The following is a 19,034-nucleotide window of genomic DNA, read 5'->3' on the forward strand; positions in this document are numbered from 1 at the left end:
TGGCAAAGCTATAATATCCAACAAATAATTACTATTAACTAAAATGAGATGAACTCATTTTTGGGCATCAATCAAATGAATAATTAAAATGAGATCAAACAAGCACACAGCCACCCAAATATTGCATTTTTTGTTCACTGGGTGTGGACAACTGTTTATTCTTTTCTTCCATTTTTTCCCCCTTAAATATCCAGTTTTTGAGATGGCCTGATTGCCGCCACTTGTCCTCCACATGGTGGCCCACCGGATCAACGGCTCTGACTTCCTAAAGTGTGCTATTTGTGCATTGGGAGATGATGGAGACGAGCACGGGCAGCCGTCTCCGAGGAGCCTCTTTAACTTCATGAATTCTTCATCCCATTGTCTAATTCATGGAAGTGAGAACACTTGGGGCGTGTTTTTCGCAACCTGTATGCATCAGACATTTTAAATACATCTTTGTAAGCCAGTTTATTCTTTATATCAATGTCCAAGTTAAGATCACTACAAGATATTTTGAATTTTCTTTTTTCTTTAAAGGAAAAGATATGCTGAAAAATCTAGTCTTCACACTCATGAAACCACACTGGTGATTCCAAGCTATGCATTCACCGATTTATTCACTTAACATAGATTCTTTATTTTTTCTAAGTTACTTTCTCCTTAACCTTGATGGACTCAATTGGCTTGGAGATGAATCCCCCCATAGTTATGTGTGACACTCGAAATACCTTCTTTGCCTTAGCCAGTCAATGAAACCAAAGCAATCATGGAATTTCAAAATTTTCACCCAACAATCAAACAACTCATTAATTGGTGTACTCAACAATCAGGGCAGCTATCGTTGGTTAAGACTGCAGTGGGACCTTCCCCAAGAGCTCTCTTATTTGATTAGTTAAGAGCACCCATCGCATACATGTGGTGAGCTACCCGCTCTGTTGTGTGCAAATCAATTGAGTTGATTGTGCATGCTCTTCTTGTGTCACTCTCTTTGAAGCCACTACAAGATTATATAGAGTCAAAATCCAAACACCTGCTCTGATACAAATTTTTTTTTTTAATGACTAGAGCTATACATGAGTCGAACTAAGTCGAGCTTGGCACAGCTCGGCTTGGCTTGGTCCTCAAGTCCGACTGGCCAGCTCGGCTCAGTTCGGCCAGCAGCTCAGGCTTGACATTTTCTCGAATATATAAATTGCATATTCAATCTCCCACACTTCGAAAGCAAATATGAAAGAGTACTTTGTGGACATTTCATTAAACACGCAATGAGCAACAGCAAGATACGAGGGCAGGATTACAAATTTTTTTTTTTAGGGGGGGGGGGGGGGGGTGGTGTTGTTGTTTCTTCAATCTTCCCTATCTTCCCTCGAATACCCATTTCGGGAATACCCTGATATGAGGGGAGTTAAAGAAACAACACTTTCACTAACGCATTTCATCAAACACTCGGTGAGCAAAGTGAAGATCAAAATGACCAAGTTACAAAGCCAATTCGATGTGAGTCGATTGGAGTCGGGGTTCAAGCCAAGTTGCGTTGAGCTCGGGCAAGCTCGAAAATTTTTTGAGCTCCAAAAACCAGCTCAACTCTGTCCGTATCTAGTTTCAAGCCAAGGTGAGTCGAACTTTTCCAAGTCGAGTTGAGCGAGCTGACCAAGCTAACTCGACTCGTGTAGAGCTCTAGAAAGGACCCACTTTGATGCCGAATGATGCACTTCAGTTATTGACTTGAGATTTCAATACCCAAATCACTAGAAAGGGCGAAGAACACAACAGTGTGTATTTGAGTAGGGAGTAACATTCCAAAATAGTAATTGTATACACTATGTTGTTGGACCTTGGGCTTGCATCAAATACGACTCTCATCAGGCTATCCCAAGCACAGAGATGTGGTATCTTAAAAATATGGTTTATGTAATCAACACATTTACAAAACAAACGCCCTTGAGAAAGGGCTCAATGGTCAGTGTAGTTAAATGCACCAGGCGCACCCAAGGTGAACCTGCCCCTGGAGTGCCTGAAATGCCTAGGAGCCCCTAGGCACACGCCTGGAGTAGTTTCCAAGCACAATTTTTTTTAATGTATAAAATATATATTAATATGTAATTAAATATATCATAATATTAATATTTACGTGTGTGTGTGTGTGTGTGTGTGTAGTAGTCTCCTGCGAGCAGTGCCGCAACCCATAGTAGACCTTATGTGCGCAAAAGGGGGATAAGCACAGGTGGGGATGTGCATGTGAAATCCACTCCAACCATCAGGTGATTTATAGCACACTAAGCCCACAGCCCAAAAGCCAAGTTGATTCCATGATTCAAGTGGATCACACCAACGGAAACAGGAGGGTGGGCGGCCCCCTGTACAATGTTCCCAATCATGTTGCCCACCTGAATCATGGATGAGCCCTCTGCCTAAAATCATCTAACGGTTGGAGTGAATTTCACATAACACATCACAGCTGGGGCCCACCTGAGCCACCCCCACTTTGCTAGCCTTCGATGTCACATACACATCACAGCTGGGGCCCACCTAAGCTACCCCCCACTTGGCTCACACCAAGGACCTCCTGCAGGCTGGAGCACAGCTCACAGGAGACCACCATTCTGCATTAATATGTACAATATTTAGTGCATAAGTATTTAAATCATTAATCTAACCTTATCCTAACTATTTGGGGTCCCGTTCCACCTTAACCATTCTTTTTAATATATGCATATTTAAATAAATAATAAATATTTACATATACATATTTATAGACCCCACCATGAAAGCTCCAATCCGGCAACATCTTTGCTCTTCCATCTCTTATGTGACACTAAGGGAAGCTCAAATTGCTTTCAAGATGTCCAGTCTAAGGTGACCATCATAATTCACTATTAGGAATAATAATAATAATAATAATAAAGAAGAAAGAAATTGGAGATGTTGAAATTTGGGAAATTGAAATCTTAACTTCTTGATCTCAAAAGAAATGTGGAGCATTGTTGAAATAAAGTTAAAAGACCCTCTTACATATTTACAACCTTAAAAGAATGGTTACCAGGGGAAAACAAAAAACAAAAAAAGGAGCTACCCCTGGGAATACCACACTACAAACAGCCCATGTGATGCAGGAGCCAATGTATTCAATAAAGGTAACCATCATTACTGTTACGATATGGGCTGTTACAGCCAAATTTATTTATTTATTTAAAGAAAAAACCGTTACAGTGAATTTTTATTTTTATTTTTAAGAAGCCAAATAACAAATAAAAAATTGTAACAGCAACATAACAAGCCGCAATGGCCCCATAATGCATAATGGCGCCCACCATTACCATTATGTAACGGCCACAGCCATTACATAACCGTTTTTGGATACCATGGCAAGGGCGCCCACATGCCTAGGGTAAATGCCTCGCCAACAGTTCAGGCAAAACACGAAGGCGTGGACCTGGGTTGCCTTTGACCATGCTGCTAATGGTCAATGTTATATGTTCACATGTATCCCACCTGATGATCAGATTGGCCTGATTTTCAATAGAATCCAATCCTACTCTCCTCCCGCATCAAGCAACTAAAGTTTTCTCATTTCCCTAACATTAAGCAATATACGTTTAACTCTTATGCTACCTATTGCAGACCTTCTAGCATTTTCTACTTTGTGATTAGTCCAGTGAAAGTTAATTTCGTCATGCTTGTGCAAAACTTCCCAAGGAAATCAATCATATATATATATATATATATATATTAGTCTAATCATTCCGATTGAAACAATCTCAAATGGCTCAGTTAACACCTTTAAGATATCTCACATCATTCTACTACCAACTAAAGAGATCCTGTGGCAGCTGTAAGACCGGCCTTTTTGTCATCATTGCCAGAGAGCAGTGTTCCAATATGAGAAACTAACAGGAATTGAAACAAAATAATAATAATGATGATAAAATAATAATAATAATAATAATAATAATAATAACAAAGGTATAAAAATAACATAGAAATTAAAAGTTATGGACCTCGAAAATCAAAACAAGACCAAGTCCAATATGTAGCCAATACGTTACCGTAATCATCATCTCGGTCAAAACTTTGCTAAAGGCCACATGCCCTTAAAAATGTGACCAGAAGAATCATCCTGGGATGTGTGGGACATCTCAGTCGAGCATCACAGGTGATATGTCAGAGGGTTGCAAATCACAGTGACTATGATGACGAGTGGATATTTTGTTTCATTAGAGGCGGCCATAATTGCTATGTTCAAATCTCAGTAAATCCAAGTTATCTGCGTAGTTTCACTCAATTGATCATTTCAAGTCGAAAAGTTCAGCTACAGAATTCTTTTTCTTATATTGGTAGATTACTCCTCTAAAATTAGAACAACCGTAGTTTAAAGGGCAGTTCTTTAATCTAGTATGGAAGAAAAACCAACAAATACATAACAACGGTCAGATCCGATCAATGCATGGAAAGGAGGGGAAATAAAGTTGAAGAATTCTCTCGTTCTCACTTTCCATATACGATCCATTTTAGGTATTTTTAGAAGCAAGTGCTTTTAATAGTCAATGGACACTCCCCACACCATTTTTCTTTTTTTTCTTTTTTTTTGACGACCTGACAGCATTAGGAGGCAGCAAATCACCGAAGCCTGATGTTCAACATATCAAGGTTCCAACAACAAAGAAGAAAGGACTTCCCTTAAAAACAGTTTTAATGGCAGCTCCAAGTACCAAATCATTAAGGTCAGTTTGAAGTACCTTGGGGGTGCACAGAATGCTTCCTAAAATAATTAGTTTAAGGTGTTTGAAAAAAATGCGACCCCCTTCAGACGTGCCAATGAATGGCATGTGTGAATGATCCCAATTCCCAGCCAACCATTGTCAAGATCTTCATGGAGCCTCTCAAAAACCAAAAAACAAAAAAAGATCTTCATACGACAATACAGTCCTATAAAATCAACACCAATCCTCTGCTATATAGATAGAAGCAGCTGGCTACTAGCTTTGCTTTTGCTATTAGCTGACCAAAGACAGCAATCTACTATCAACTGTCCAAGGGCCATTTGATGAACAACCAATAGGCGGTATTGACACCGTCTGGCAAAGGGGTTCAAAAAAAAAAAAAGGTTTAGTAAAATATTAGGGTGGTTGCCCAAAATGCCCTTAAAATATCATCCCAAACTAAGGAAAGTCACACTTCAAAATCAGAGTGAGAAATAGTCAGGCCAAGTCAAAATGTGTCCAAGGTAGTCACTGGTTTCAGAAACTGCTGTTTAAACTATTAATGCTGCTTGCGACCACAACAGGTCTCATCATCTAAGCTTAAACACAAAAGGATATTCCTTATTCTAGATCAAGTAATGAAATGAAGAAAGGCAGTAATCTTACTCCTGCATATCAACCAAATGTGAAGTGATCATCCTCCAACCTTTGGAAGCAAGGTGTTCCAAAACAGTATACACCTCCATACCACCCAAATGCTGCTTAGAGATGCTTTCTGAAAAGGCATGTCATTCTCTGTGGGGGATGGGGCCAGAATTCGCCTTTGGGAGAACTGTTGGTGCGGCGATGTTTAAACCTTGAAGCAGGATGTTTTCCCTAGCTATCATCCCAACTGAACGAACATATGGTGGGAAAGAAAAATAAATGGAAAACAAGGGTCACCCAAAAAGGCCCTCACCCTTTCTCCTAGCAATTTGGGGACAGCTTTTAAATGGTAGATTGGCAAAGGTCTTATGAATGATCAACTGCATATTAAACATCAAATATCAAAGTTCTTCTTCACCCAAGCTTTTGGAAAGGGCAACTCCAAAGGCTCAGATCAGCACCACTCACCAAGCACTGAACCCCAGGAAAATAAATGACAGGTAGCATCTCATAAAGATAGGGATTAAAAAGAAAACAAAAGAGGATATCACATCCATTTGCCCAATACTGCTACTATAAGCAATTTCCATTAAATTTACCATGAAATTAGACAAGATCTAATAATGCAAACCCAACAAGGGGACTCAAACAGATCAAAGGAAAAAAGAAAAGGGCCAACACCCCCAACCCCCAAAAAAAAAAAAAAAAAACTTCTACCAAATAAAACCAAAGAAAGAAACCTGCAAACTGAATTTTTATTCCATAATCATCCCTTACACCTTCATAGCAGAGCCTTATATAGACTGAAACCAAGTAGAGAAGCCCTAATAACATAAACTTAGCAAAATGCCCCTGAATCCTTTCACTACCATATGGGCCTTACGTAAATGGGCCAAACTCACTCAAACATAGTCAGAATTGCATGACCTTGGGCTTGTTTGATAGCTAAATCAATAAGCTCTCAAACGGAACCAATTTGTGTCATTTGAACATTGTATGGTGCCTCAAAGTGGCCCACCAAGAAAGTGACAAAATACAAAAGAGTTTATTAACTAAATCATGACTCTTTCACATCCTAAAGACTAATTAAAAATAAACATTATGAAATTGAAGATATACAATTGAATCCATGGGCCACACAATGCAAGTTGATAGTTAATCCTATCCAATTGATCATCACGATTCGATGATCAAAGAGATGGACAGCGTTGCGATCATAGTGGCAAACTCTATAGAGGTCAACATAATAGTACCATCTCAACATCAATCAAAATATGCAAATCGGAAGTTGACTATGATGAAGGGCCCACAATCAACGTCTAGTACATGGAGGACCAACAAGATGCAAAAGAAAAGATGGTGCGTGTTTCAACACCATATTATACACAACCTACCCATCAGGCATGTAGGTATCCACCATCACCTACTGGTGAGGTCAAAAAAAAGATGCGCTCCAAATGAGGATCTTTGCAGGAGATTATGACTACCAATTTAAACTTGAGGACGAGTAATTTTCAAAGCCGGGTGGAATTGATGCAACCACATGGCTACACAAGCTGCTTGATCAAGATTTGAAGTAAAGGCCCACATCTCGGGCATGCACACTCCGCATGTGTGCACAAGAAAATGCAAACTTTTCCTTTTAAACTCATCTCTACTTTCCTTTTCTTTCAAATTTCTAAATTAGGAAATATCCTTACTTTCCTTTTATTTCAAATCTCAAAATTTTCTTTTTATTTCATATCTTTAAATTATGCAAGAAATAATCTTAGATTTTTCTTATTTAGGCATTTTCTTATTTAAGTGCTTTTTTTAATTAGAGTGCTTTCTTATTTAGGTGGTTTTCTATTTTTTTAGATCTTGGCTAGCTAGGAGTTCTATTTTTAGATTCCATAGATTTTATTGTAGATTGTAAAGACTCATTATAAATAAGGCTTAGGCCTATGGAATATCATAAGTCAAACAATATTCTCTGGGAAGTGATCTCTAGTTCAAGACTAGATAGATGTTGAGCTTGCTCACAGTCGTGCATTCATGGTCTCTAGTATTCAGCTAGAGGATTGTCGGGTCATTTCCCACAATCTCTTTCTTTTCTTTTATCTATTTATTTCCCCTTTCGGGTTTTGCATTATTAATTCTATCCATACAAAATCTGTTAAAAATTATCTTATCCGCAAACAGCACTATATTATTGCAGCTGAGATTAGTCTCCAAAAACACTGAGAAAATACTAAGTTTGGAATAGAATATGCAGAAGCAGAACTAAATTTATCCGTTCAACTAAAAATCATGGAAGAATGGGCTGCAAAAATTTATTTCTAAAAGAATTAATCATAGCCAAGTTTTACGGTGTAATGGGAACAGTAGTCACTTACCTCTTGAATCCATCAAGATGAAACTATACAACACCCTTTATCGACAGACCCATTGATTCCATAACACTACACACCTTTAAATCCAACCATCCATAACCCACTGCTACCAGCGCATTCTGAAATTAAAAAAGAAAATGCACCTTCTCATCAAGCAGACCTGTTAATGAACTATTTTACAATTGAGATTTCCTTTGGATTCTCCACAGCCTCCTTACACAGCTGCTCCACTCTCCTTTGATTGTCATCCTTCTCATCATCCCTTGAAAACCAAGAAGTTGTTTTCTCAACATATGTGCTCCTAGAACTCAAATTCAAAGGAGCATTTAATGCTTTCTTGCCAGTCCCAAACATAAAATGCACAGTGGACCTCTTTTTGGGAAGAACCCTTCTCTCATCATTATCTGAATTGCAAAACCCATTCTTCGCTGCCTCAATCACAGGCACAAAGATCTCAACCACAGAGACTCCATTCCCAACAACCATGCCATTGGATAGCTTAGCAGGGATGGCAACGGGCAGCACATTACACTCGGACACATGTCCTGCATTCGCAGCAACCCCAGCTGCAGCATCCATCATGGCGGGCCTTGCCATGTCATCGCAAGCAAACTGCTGCTGCAAGCTCGACAGCGACCTTTCCCCATTCCTCTCTTTCCTCCCCTGCTCAATCTTACCTGTCTTATCTGTACGATGACCCAGTGACCGCGGGTTCCAATCGAGGGTACTACGACAACTGTGGGAATTGGGGAATGGTGGTAGCCAATCAGGTATGTGCTTTCCAGCCGGAGCTTCCCCAATTTGGGCGAAACTCAGAGCCAGCTTCTGGGTCCTGATAACGGGGAATCTTGGGACGGGCCTCGCAAACGGAATCTCCTCTGCATACTGCACATACGATTCGATCTCACGGACAATGCCCGAACCCGCAAGGCACCTATTGACGTCCGACGCCCCGGGAAAGCCCCGAGACGAACCCAGGTCTTCCAACCCTTGCACAATATCAAACACGTTGCATGACGTCCTACCGGCGTAATTCGCGTGGGAGCACGCCATCTTTCCTATATCTCTCAGGTACCTAATTGCAATGTCGGAGAGGGCATCGAGGGCGGATTTCTGGAACCTCTGGAATCCAATGCTCTCGCATATCTGGGCCACTGCGATCCTAGCGATCGAACGGCTGAAATCATCGCCGACGCCCGACACCACCTTCGACCCGTTCCCGTTGTCGTTGCTGGTGCAGTCGTTACCTCTTCCAGTCTCTGAGCCGACATCGGTCATATTCAAAGAATCATACCGTTGCCCCGGAATTAGGATTTTGCGATGAATCGCATCGGTTCTTCTCGTGGCGTTTCACAGTTTCTGACAGGAAAAGATCCGTCCGTTGGAGAAAGAGGGCGATTTTATGAAACGCTAGACGGGTTTTTGGCTGAAATTTCTAGGTTTTGTGATGGAGAGAGAGAGAGAGAGAGAGAGAGAGAGAGAGAGAGAGAGAGGCCGGGAATTTCTAGGGTTTGTGATGGAATGAGAGAAAGTAAGAGAGTCTGGAATGTAAAGGGTAAAAAACCCTAGCGCGAGATTTCTAGGGTTTTGGGAACAATGGTGGACGCGAAGTTGCTGCAGACTTGGCAAGTGACGCTGCCACTAGTGGCTAGTGGTCGGTGCTGTGTGGACCCCACCGTGATATATGTGTTTTATCCACGCCGTCCATCCATTTTTCCAGATAATTTTAAGGCTAGTTCCCAAAAACGAGGAAGATCTAAATCTCAATCTCAGGTGGACCGCACCAAACAGTAGTGATTAAATGTCCGCCGTTAAAAACCTCAAAAGGCTCTCCTGTTAGGAAACGGATTGGCCACTCCCCTGCCACTGGCCAATGGCTGATGGTCGGTACTCTGTGGGCCCCATCATGATGTATGGGTTTCATCCATGCCGTCCATCTATTTTTCCTGATCCCTTTACGGTATGAGACCAAAAATGAGGTACATCACAATCTCAAGTGGACCACATTACACGAAACATTGAATGGGCGTAGAGGTCTGGACGACGCGGATTGCCTTTTGCAGGAAGTTCCTGCGCTGGAAACGGAGGTGGGGCCCGCAGTGATGTTTATGAGGAATCCACTCCGTCCATCCGTTTTGTGAGCTCATTTTCGGAAACGAAACCAAAAGTGAGCTGGATCCAAGACTCAAGTGGGCCGTAATAAAGGAAAAGGTGGTTAGGAAAATTCCTACCGTTGAAACCTCCCTGGGGTCGAAGGTGATGTTTACATGCCATCTATACCGTTCATAACCTCATTCTCACTGAGATTAACTGAAAACAAAAATATTAGCATGATTCAAAACTTCTTTGGCCCGAGAATATTTCAACTGTGGACGTTCAAATCTTGGCCCTACTTAAGCATTGGATCCTGTTCATTTTTTACCCTAATAACCTAAATTGAACACAAAAAAGGAATGAACGGGGTGGATTTCTCATAAACATCTTAGTGGCCCCACCTGGGTTCCTAACACAGGAACTCCAAGGGAAAGGCTTCCACAGGAAATCTGCTTCCCGGAAAAAGTGAAAAAATAAATATCTGTTTATGCAAAACTTATGTCGCCCTGAGAAGTTTTTAACGGTGACTGTTCAATCAATACTGTTTCATGTGATGTGGTCCAATTGAGATTTGAATCTTCTCGTTTTTAGGCTAATACCATAAAATGATCTGAAAAACATAGGTGGAAGGTGTAAATGAAACACATAAGTCATGGTGGGGCCACAAAGCACCGACCATTAGCCATTGGCTAGTGACAGGTTCACTAGCCAATCCGCGTCCGCAACCAAAAGCCCCTCGTTTCCACCGTAACTGTGTAGGACTGACATCTACTCCGTTCACTACTCTCTCTGGTTCGTATTAGGATTTATAATAAATAATAATTAAGAAATAATAATAATAATAGTCGACCCAACACTCAAGTGGGCCAGACCACATAGAAAAGTGGGATGGAGATACGTAGGGCTGCGATTGAAACTTTCTTGGAGCCACCCAACTTTTGGATCACTTAATGGAGATTTTAAACGTGATTAACGGTCTGGATGGCATATAAATATGACGGTGGGTCATTGGCAAACTTCCATGGTGAGCGTCCCAATCCCCACGGTCTTATCCTGCATAGCGGCCATTGAGTTTTGGATGAGCATAATTTCGGGCTTACAACCTAACATATGCAGCTGCTCATGATGGCCAGCTGTACACGAGTTGAATTGAGTCGAGCTTGGCACAGCTCAGCTCGGCCAATAGCTAACCCTAATTTGAACTGCTCGGCGAGCTTGACTAGCCAGCCCAGCTTAGTTCGGTCAATAACTCGAGCTAGCTCAAGTCAAATTCATACATGTGTGATATTTTCTCAAACACATAGAGTACATATTCAATTTTTCATAGAATGCAAAACACTAACAACAATATACGGATATTTTATCAAACACTCCGCGGGCAATATCAAAATCATGATTTGATGGTAGTTTTATAATGTGAAGTTTTTTTTTTTTTGTAGTGATTTGTTTCATATCCATTCCTTCCTTGCCACTGGCTGATCCTGTGGAGGATGTATGCACCCAAAACAACACTTCATTGAGTCATTGTTGTGTTTTTTAGAATAAAAATAAATTTGAAAAATAAAAGTTATTTTTAGAAAGTAAATTAATATATTAATTATTTAAATTTTTCATGAATAGTGTGTATAGCCAGTCGGTAAGAGAAGAGGTTTTTGCTTATGCAACCAGGATTCAAATCTCCTCGCACCGTTCACACGTGCGGCGTGGGCGATAGGGTTGCTTGGGCGCTTTTTGGCACTTTATTAGGCGCATGTGCGCATCCTCGTAAGGAGCAATAAAAGCCTTAGTCTTTTTGACACACAGTTCAAACTTTTTTGGGTCATGGTTCAACTGGTATTGAGCTGGGGTCTACCTTAATGTTTTATCACATTTTTTTTTTATGATTAAGAGTAATTGTGACATGATTGTACATGTGGCACCTATGCCACGTGTCGCTTATGTGGATACAGTTTTTCCTGTTGGATAACTGCTCCTGTCTGAATGGGTACAGAAATAACTGCCATAGGACAAAGAGTCATGTCCTTTCATGGAAAGGCAATTATTTACTGTGAATGGGTATAGATTTCTTAAAAAGACTCTTTAGCACTTCTTCAGGAAGAAATCCATAATTTTTTAATTGATATAAATCTTAGATACTATAATCCAAAAGATGATACTCTTAATCCTTAAGATTATATCATCTTCTGTGCAATTACTCTCAATCTAATTTCTTGTTAAGTTTTTTCTAAATGTCTTAAGGCATATCGGTGTAAAAACTAGAGATCTGTTCAACACTAAAATGTGCAAATTTTCGTGTTGAAAATCGGATTGAAAGTTCATTGTATCCTGAAGACAATTTGCAGATTTCTTTCGTTTGCACTTGCTGGAACTTATAGAAAAATGGCAGCAAATCTGTCTTAAGAAATTAACTATTCAAGTCGAGCCTTGAACCCGATAGATCTGATCGTTTCGTTATCATTTTCTTCTATCCTCCGTTGTATACAAGAAACACTTAAATTTCTAACATTCAAGACAAATTTTTTATCTTTTCAAAATGGAGGCAATTCATTCAATTCAAGTTATGAACCAAGACTTTGTACGACTGGATCGTTTCGACGGTCAATTCTTCTCAAGATGGTAGCAGAAAATGTTTTTCTTTCTGACTACTCTCAAATTATCTTACATTCTAGATGATTATCTGTCTTCTCTACTCGAGCCAAAAGAAGACGACTCAGATCAAGTGAAGGAACAATGGAAAAAAAGGAAGGACGATGATTTTCTATGCAAAGGTCATATCCTAAACGCCCTCTCTAATTCTATCTACAATTCGTACCGTAAAATATCCTCTGCTAAAGATTTGTGGACAAAATTGGATCAAAAATATAAAAACGAAGAGATCAGTACTCAGAAATTTCTGATCGACAATTATGTCCACTTTAAGTTTAAAAACGATCAGCCAATTCTCTCCCAAGTAACCGAACTACAGAACTTGGTTGATGAATTGAAAATTGATGGGATAGATCTTCCTGAAGAATTCTTGGTCGGTTTAGTAATTGCAAAATTACCCTCATCATGGTTTAATTATAAAAAGAAACTGAAACATGATGAAAGGAAGTACACTCTTGAAGGGTTTCAACGACATCTTCGTATAGAAGAAGAGTCCAGAAACCTAGACAAGAAAGAAAGTGTTTCGGAAAATCATTCCAAAGCAAATATAGTAGAAGATGACAAGCCAAAATCTCAGAACTCCAAATCTATTCCCCCAAAGAAACATACAGAGTTTAAGAAAAAAGGAAAGAAAAAGGGTAAGTGTCACTTCTGCAATAAGCCTGGACACTACATAAAGGAATGTTGACACAGGAAGAAACAACTGAAAGCTCAGGCTAATATGGCATAAGACCAACTTGTAGCAATGATTACTGAAGCCAATATAGTAATATCCGATGGTGGATAGTAGCTAGATACTAGTGCAACCATTTATATATCGATGGACCGAAACATCTTCAAGACCCATAAAGGTATAACAACTGGACAAGAAGTGAAGATGGGTAATAACATTCGCGCAAATGTTGTTGGAAAAGGAACAGTAGAGCTTCAGTTTACATCAGGAAAAAGACTAACACTAACAAATGTATTGCATGTACCTGATATGTTTAAAAATCAAGTGTCAGGTGATCTTCTCAATAAGAGAAGATTTAAAATAGTGATTGAGTCTGATAAGTCGGTTATCACCAAGAATGGTATATTTGTAGGCAAAGGATATTCATGTAATGGTATGATTAAACTAAATATTAATAATAATGATGATGTTTCCGTTTATATAGTGGATTCTGTATCTTTATGGCATGCTAGACTAGGTCATGTTAATTATCATTTAATAAAAAGAATGATGATCCTATGCCTTATAACAAATCATGAAATTCAACAAGAAGGGAAATGTGATGTGTGTGCCCATTCTAAAATAACCAGAAAATCATTTGGGACTGGCATGAGAAAATTACAACCCTTGGAGTTAATTCATTCCGATATCTGTGATTTAAATAATACATTAACTCATGGAGGAAAAAGGTATTTTATCACATTTATCGATGACTCATTAAATTTTCCTACATATACTTGATAAAATCTAAAGATGAAGCCTTTGAAAAGTTTAAGCTTTATATGGCTGAAGTGGAAAATTAGTTGAATATAAATATTAAAGCCCTCAGAAGTGATAGAGGGGGTGAGTACTCTTCTAATGAATTCAACGACTTCTGTGAATCAAATGGCATAATCCATGAATTTACGGTACCTTACACACATCAGCAAAATGGCCTAGCGAAACGCAAAAATAGAACATTAGTTGAGATGATCAACTATGTGATATTAAATTCTGGATTACCACTGAATTTGTGGGGGGAAGCATTGTTAACAGCAAACCGTATTCTAAATACTATCCCACACAAAAAATTGGATATCTCCCCATATGAATTATGAAAAAAGAAGAAACCATATCTTCATTACTTCAAAGTGTGGGGAAGTATAACAGAAGTTAGGATTATTGATTCTAAGAGAGTAAAGTTAGGTCCTAGAGGAATCAGGTGTGCTTTTGTGGGTTATGGGCTTCATAGTCCCGTATATAGATTCCTGGTTTTAGAACAAACTTCTTTTGCTGACAAAAACATAATTATAGAGTCTAGGGATGCTATATTTTTTGAAAATACAGTATACAAAGACTATATGAATAATCATACAAAAAGGCAGGTTGATGAAAATATAATAGAACCAATGAACGAAGATCCTAACAACTTTCATGATAAATCTAACACTCATCTAGAAGGAAATGAACCAAGGAGATTGAAAAGGGCAAGAAAAGAAACATCTTTTGGCCCAGATTTCTATATGTTCATTATAGAATGGGATAGAAATGAAATAAGAAAGAAGATTACTTTACCACTAAGTATTGAAAGTGATCCATCAACACTTAGTGAAGCTCTCTCATCTCCTGATGTACAGTTTTAAAGGGAAGTCATCGACAATGAAATTGATTCCATAGTCTCCAATAACACATGGTGTTTGGTCAATCTTCCACCAGGTTCAGAGCCTTATAGAAGGGGATGTAAGTGGATTTTTAAAAGAAAGTTCAATCCTAATGGAACCATAAATAAGTTTAAAGCTCGATTGGTAGCCAAAGGATTTAGACAAAAGGAAGGTATCGATTTTTTTGATACATATGCTCATGTTGCTCGAATATCTACCATTAGGACTTTAATTGCTCTTGTAGCAATTCACCACCTAGTAATCCATCAAATGAATGTCAAAACGGCATTCTTAAATGGTGATCTAGATGAGGAAATCTCTATGGAACAACCTGAAGGGTTTGTTCAACTTGGGCAAGAGAAGAAAGTGTGTAAACTGGTCAAATCTCTTTATGGGCTCAAGCAAACTCCTAAGCAATGGCATGAGAAGTTTGATCAAGTAGTACAATCTAATGGTTTTAGAGTAAACCAAGCAGATAAGTGCATATATATTAAATGTCAAATCATTATCTGCTTATACGTAAATGATATGCTAATATTTGGACCAAATGAGGAATGTGTGAAAGAAACTAAAAAGTTTATAAGTACCAACTTCGACATGAAGGATATGGGCAAAGCCGATGTAATATTAGGTATTAAGATTTATAATCTTAATGATGGAATAGCCTTAACACAATCTCATTACCTAGAGAAAGTGTTAAATAAGTTTAATTATTATGAAAGTAAATTGATTTCAACCCCATTTGATCAAAATATTAAATTGGTTAAAAATACTGGTAGATGTAAAGCACAACAAGAATATGCGAGTGCTATTAGGAGTTTAATGTATGCAATGAATTGCACTAGACCCGATATAGCATTCACCATAGGAATGCCAAGCAGGTAAACCAGTAATCCAAGACAAGTACACTGAAATGCGATTTCGAGAGTTTTAAAGTATCTAAGAGGAACTATAGATTATTGACTGCTTTATAAATCATATCCCGCTGTACTTGAAGGGTACAGCGATGCAAGCTGGAATGCAGATAATATAGAATTTAAATCTACAAGTGGCTAGATATTCACTCTTCGAGGAGGAACAATATCATGGGTATCTAAGAAACAAACGTGCATATCTCACTCTACTATTGGAAATCCCGTATTGGCCAAAGCCTACTCCTGCCGTATCTATCTTTTGTGATAGTCAGGCTACTCTTTGTCGTACTATGAGTAAGACTTATAATGGTAAGTCTAAAAATGTACGTTTAAGGCATAACTTTGTTAAAGGATTGCTCAGAGATAGAGTAATCACAGTAGAATATGTTAAATCCATCCTGAATTTAGCAAATCTCTTGACAAAAGGTTTATCGAGAGATAAAATAAGAAGAACCACTAAAGGAATGAAACTAAGATTCATAAAGATATAACTTTCACTCTTAATGGCAACCCTACTTATGTTTTGAAATATAGGCTAGGTTCAAAGGGACAAACAAGTCAAGTATGTGACTGAAACATATACTAGAAAAAGAAAATTTGAGTCTCATTCCTAAAAGTCTACTGTTTGGTTTCTGCATTTCATAAGAGGCTGAATACTAACTCTTAATAGATCTATAAGCAGACTTTGCTGAGATGAAGTAGAATCATCTTTGATAGATCTACTTATATGAGTAGAGAAGTGAGGCTGCTTTTGAAGAGATTGGGATCGTCTCTATAATACTCATGAAATAAGGATACGCACCAGGCCAGAAATGTGTGAACTTTTAGATCTCCAGTTATATATGAATAAAAGTGTGTTATGTGTCTGATGAGTCATATAAGGTCCTTAGTTCAAGACTAATGGGTCACTAAGTAACCAGCATAACTTTGATACGTATACACTAAAGTAAAGGTTCAAATCCAAAAGATACTTCTACTTATGCACCTATTTATACTGATATGCCATTCGTTCTAGAATTTGATTTTATTTTTGAAATTGTGGGGGATTGTTATATTTTTTAGAATAAAAATAAATTTCAAAAATAAAAGTTATTTTAAAAAGTAAATAAATATATTAATTATTTAAACTTTTCATAAATAGTGTGTACAGCCAGTCGGTAAGAGATGGGGTTTTTGCTTATGCAATCAGGGTTTAAATCTCCTCAAGGACGGTGCGAAGCACCGTCCGCGCACGGGCTCGTGGCATGGGTTGTAGGGCTGCTTGGGCGCTTTTTGGTGCTTTATTAGGCACACTTAGCACTTGCATCGTTGCAAGGAGCAATAAAATCCTGGATATTATAATCAATAATCTCTTCAGGAAGAAATCCATAACCTTTCAATTGATATAAATCCTGGATACTATAATCCAGAAAATGATACTCTTAATCCTTAAGATTATATCATCTTCTGTGCAATTACTCTCGATTTAATCTCTTGCTAAGTTTTTTCTGAACGTCTTAAGGCATATCAGTGTAAAAACTAGAGATTTGTTCAATACTTAAATGTGCAAATTTTCATATTGAAAATCGGATTGAGAGTTCATTATATCCTGAAGACGATTTGCAGATTTCCTTCATTTGCACTTGCTAGAACTTCCAGAAAAAGGGCAGCAAATCTGTCTTGAGAAATTGACTATTCAAGTCGAGCCTTGAACCCGATGGATCTGATCGTTTCGTTATCGTTTTCTTCTAACCTCCTTTGTGTACAAGAAACACTTAAATTTCTATCAATCATTTCATCGAACACTTAGCGAGCAACATTAATATCAAAAGAACTGAGTCACTGAGCCAATTTGATCCGAGTTGAGGTTCGATCCAAGTCCAGTCAAGCTCGAACTTTTAAGCTGAAAAAATCAATTTGACTTGGCTCGAACTCAGTTTCAAACCGAGCTAAATCGAGCTTTTCAAGTCGAGTCGAGCGAGTTAACCGAACTAACTCGATTCATGTACAACTCTAATGATAGGATCATGAGACCCTGGTCTCACTAGAAGCAGATTAGCTACTGACAGGTTGAGCAGCAAGACTCACAATTGAAGTGATGTCACCAATTTCTATGGGATCCACCATGATGTATGTTTTGTATCCACACCGTCCATTTATTTGGAGAGATCATTTTAAGGCATAAGCTAAAGAATGAGTCAGATACGAAGCTCCTGTGGACCCCACCATAGAAAATAGTAAGGAGAATGACGACCACTATTAAAAATTTCTAAGGGCCACAAAAGTTTTCAAACAAGGTGATATTTATGTTTTCCTTTCTTTCATGTCTGCATTAACTTATGAACAGGTTAGATCTCAAATAAACATCATGGTGAACCTTAGGAAGGTTCCAATGGTGGGCGTCACTCTCCCCACTATTTTCTGTAGTGGGTCCACTCCAACTTTGTGTCTTCCTCATTCTCTGGCTCATGCCCTAAAATAATATCTCCATCACTTAAGATAGTGAAGCCTTTACTGTGGGCCCACCTTAATGTACGTAATATATATTCATACTGTTCATCCGTTTTTCCATATCATTTTAGGGCATTTCAAGGCATTATCTCAAAACTATTGCAGATCTAATAATAAGGTGAACCATGGTTCTACCTTAATATTTCCATAGTGTTTATTTACCATATAATATGTTGATAAGGTCACTTATATAAAGGAAAAACAAATATAAGCTTGATCCAAAACTTTTGTGACCTATTAATGATCAATCAACACCTTTTTCCCTAGGGTATGGTCCACTTGATAATTAAATATGCTTCATTTTTAGTGTAATGCCCTAAAATGATATGGAAAAATGGATGGATAGTGTGTATACATATATCAAGTTGGACCCCACATTAACGGCTGCAGTGTGAGCCTGGGTCTCACCTAATCTGCTCAGGCAGATGATAGACTATATCATCATGAAATCTGGACCTAGCAATAGGGGTGTACAAGAACCAAGCTAGCTTAGTTAGCTCGCTCGACTCAACTTGAAAATGTTCGATTCGACTCGGTTCGAAGCCGAGTTTGAGCCGACTCGAGCTGATTTTTTGAGCTCGAAAATGAGTTCGAGCTGGCCCCAACTCAACTTGACTTGGATCGAACCCAGATCCTATCGAACTCGGATCGAATTAGTTTGGTGACTCGGTTACTTTGATATTGATGTTGCTCAACAAGTGTTTGATGAAATAACTCAAAGAAGTGTGGCTAGTGGCAAGGAAGGTATGTATATGAAACTAACACCCTTTTTTTCTTGATTTTTATGTTGCTTAGAAGGTGCTTGATAAAATACCTGTAAAACCATTGCTGTTGTCTCA

The 19,034-nt window shown here is 38.6% G+C and overlaps 1 protein-coding gene and 1 non-coding gene across 2 annotated transcripts; both read right to left on the reverse strand.

Annotated features, from left to right (window-relative positions):
* Window positions 1-18: 18 nt before the first annotated feature.
* On the reverse strand, window positions 19-9,315 carry LOC131229199 (transcription initiation factor TFIID subunit 8-like). The gene is made up of 2 exons (XM_058225086.1): window positions 7,703-9,315; window positions 19-408 (listed from the first exon to the last, which is right to left on the reverse strand). Exon 1 carries the CDS (start codon window positions 8,975-8,977, stop codon window positions 7,871-7,873), a length of 1,107 nt encoding a protein of 368 aa, XP_058081069.1. The 5' UTR covers window positions 8,978-9,315; the 3' UTR covers window positions 19-408; window positions 7,703-7,870.
* LOC131230148 (small nucleolar RNA snoR113) lies at window positions 3,745-3,844 on the reverse strand. Its single transcript, XR_009163871.1, has one exon. It is a non-coding gene; the product is annotated as a small nucleolar RNA snoR113 (small nucleolar RNA).
* Window positions 9,316-19,034: the final 9,719 nt, after the last annotated feature.

Source organism: Magnolia sinica, chromosome 16 (genome assembly GCF_029962835.1).
Source record: "Magnolia sinica isolate HGM2019 chromosome 16, MsV1, whole genome shotgun sequence".
Classification (NCBI taxonomy): domain Eukaryota; kingdom Viridiplantae; phylum Streptophyta; class Magnoliopsida; order Magnoliales; family Magnoliaceae; genus Magnolia; species Magnolia sinica.

Excerpts from the sequence above, each read along its gene's own strand:
- LOC131229199 (XM_058225086.1), bottom strand. The coding sequence starts at position 8,977 with ATGACCGATGTCGGCTCAGAGACTGGAAGAGGTAACGACTGCACCAGC.